Source organism: Nansenia antarctica, assembly GCF_963989245.1.
Source record: "Nansenia antarctica genome assembly, chromosome: 5".
NCBI classification, from domain to species: Eukaryota; Metazoa; Chordata; class Actinopteri; order Argentiniformes; family Microstomatidae; genus Nansenia; species Nansenia antarctica.
In genome coordinates, this window is record NC_137690.1 from 770029 (window position 1) to 771895 (window position 1867).

At 47.5% G+C, this 1867-nt stretch overlaps 1 protein-coding gene across 1 annotated transcript; it reads left to right on the plus strand.

The window, feature by feature from the left end:
- Window positions 1-310: 310 nt before the first annotated feature.
- On the plus strand, window positions 311-1867 carry LOC308159124 (butyrophilin subfamily 1 member A1-like; the record flags this gene model as incomplete). The annotated part of the gene is made up of 1 exon (XM_080532877.1): window positions 311-1867. The coding sequence occupies one exon, from the start codon at window positions 311-313 to the stop codon at window positions 1865-1867; it is 1557 nt and encodes a 518-aa protein (XP_080389003.1).

Genomic DNA, 1867 nt, shown 5'->3' on the forward strand with positions numbered 1-1867 from the left:
AGTTCGCTACATGACTGAAGATAACAATGATATTCAACATCTACTTAACACAAGACACTTTCACATGTTTAAGTAACGCTGTGTATCCACTGCTATTATAGACTTTATTCATAAACAGCTATTTATAAACAGGCTGTCTTTTTTACCTGTCCGCCTGTCTCTTTAAATAATGGCCATAACAGTTGTCTTTTTAACGGTCTGTCTGTCTCTTTGGGCCATAATATCTATTAGACGCCCCATGCATTGCACCAGTAAGAGGTTCAGGGTCTCTATGATTCATACAGATTTGGGATTGTCTCTTGCAGGAACGATGGTGACTCTATCAGCGTGTCTGTGGACTCTCCTGCTTCTCCTACAGAGAGCAGGCTCTCAGAGGTTTACAGTTCACACTCCCTCACGTGTTGATGCTACGCGTGGTGATGACATCATCCTGCCCTGTCACCTCAAACCCAACATCAGTGCTGAGGACATGAGAGTGGAGTGGGTGAGACCCGGCTTCTCAGACCCTCGCGTCCATCTTTACCTTGACGGCAGAGACCAGAATGAACATCAGATCTGGTCCTACAGAGGAAGGACATCGTTGTTTAAAGAGGAACTGAGGAGAGGCAACACCTCCTTGAAGCTGTCTAATGTCCAAGCTACTGATGATGGAACTTATACATGCTTTATTGAGTCCATGCCCTGGTATGATGATTCTACTATTCAACTCCATGTTAAAGCTGTAGGGTACCAGCCAGTGGTCTCCATTGAGGGACACAGAGAGGGGGGGGTGGGTCTGCTGTGTGAATCTAGAGGCTGGCACCCTGAGCCTGACATGGTGTGGCAGGACAGTGAAGGAGTCCCTCTCTCTGCTGGACCTCCAGAGACACACAGAGATGGTGCGGGACTCTACACAGTCAAACGACATGTCATTGTACAGGAGACAAACACCAACAAGTACATCTGTAGAGTTCAACACAAGCAGACCAATGAGATGTTGGAGACAGAGTGTCACGTCCCTAATGAGCTGTTTGACATCACACACCCCTGGATAGTGTCCCTTGCTGTGGTCTCCACTCTGGGAGGTTTCACTGTGATTGGACTAGCTTCACTCATATTCATGTACCATCTGTACAAGACAGATCGTATCAATGGTGAGAAGGATTATGTCATTAGAGAGAAGGATTATGTCATTAGAGAGAAGGATTATGTCATTAGAGAGAAGGATGATGTCATTAGAGAGAAGGATGATGTCTTTGCTGTATTGGATTATATGTTCAGACAACATGCTGTGGACGTGACTCTGGACCCTGATACAGCACATCCCAGACTCATCCTGTCTGAAGACGGGAAACAAGTGAGACTGGGAGACAAACGGCAGAACCTCCCTAACAACCCAGAGAGGTTTGATAATGATGAATCTGTCCTGGGGAAGGAGGGCTTCTCCTCAGGGAGATTCTACTATGTGATGGAGGTGAAGGACACGACTGGCTGGACTGTAGGAGTGGCCAGAGAGTCCATCAACAGGAAGGGGATGATCACAGCTAGCCCTGAGGATGGATACTGGACTGTGGAGCTGAATGGGAAGTACAAGAATCTCACTGACTCACTTGTCGAACTCTATTCCCCTCTGCCGCCCCAGAAGAAGGTGGGGGTGTTTGTAGATTATGAGGAGGGTCGGGTTTCCTTCTCTGATGTGGACAACAGGTCTCTTATCTGCACCTTCACTGGCGTAGCCTTCACTGGTAAACTCTATCCATTCTTCTACACTGGCTATAATAAGTATGGTAAGAACTCAGCCCCACTGGTCATCACTCCTATGACCCCCCCCAGTGTGACCCCCCTCCAGTGTGAAAGTGTGATGCTGAGTCTTGTCCTCCACTGTTAG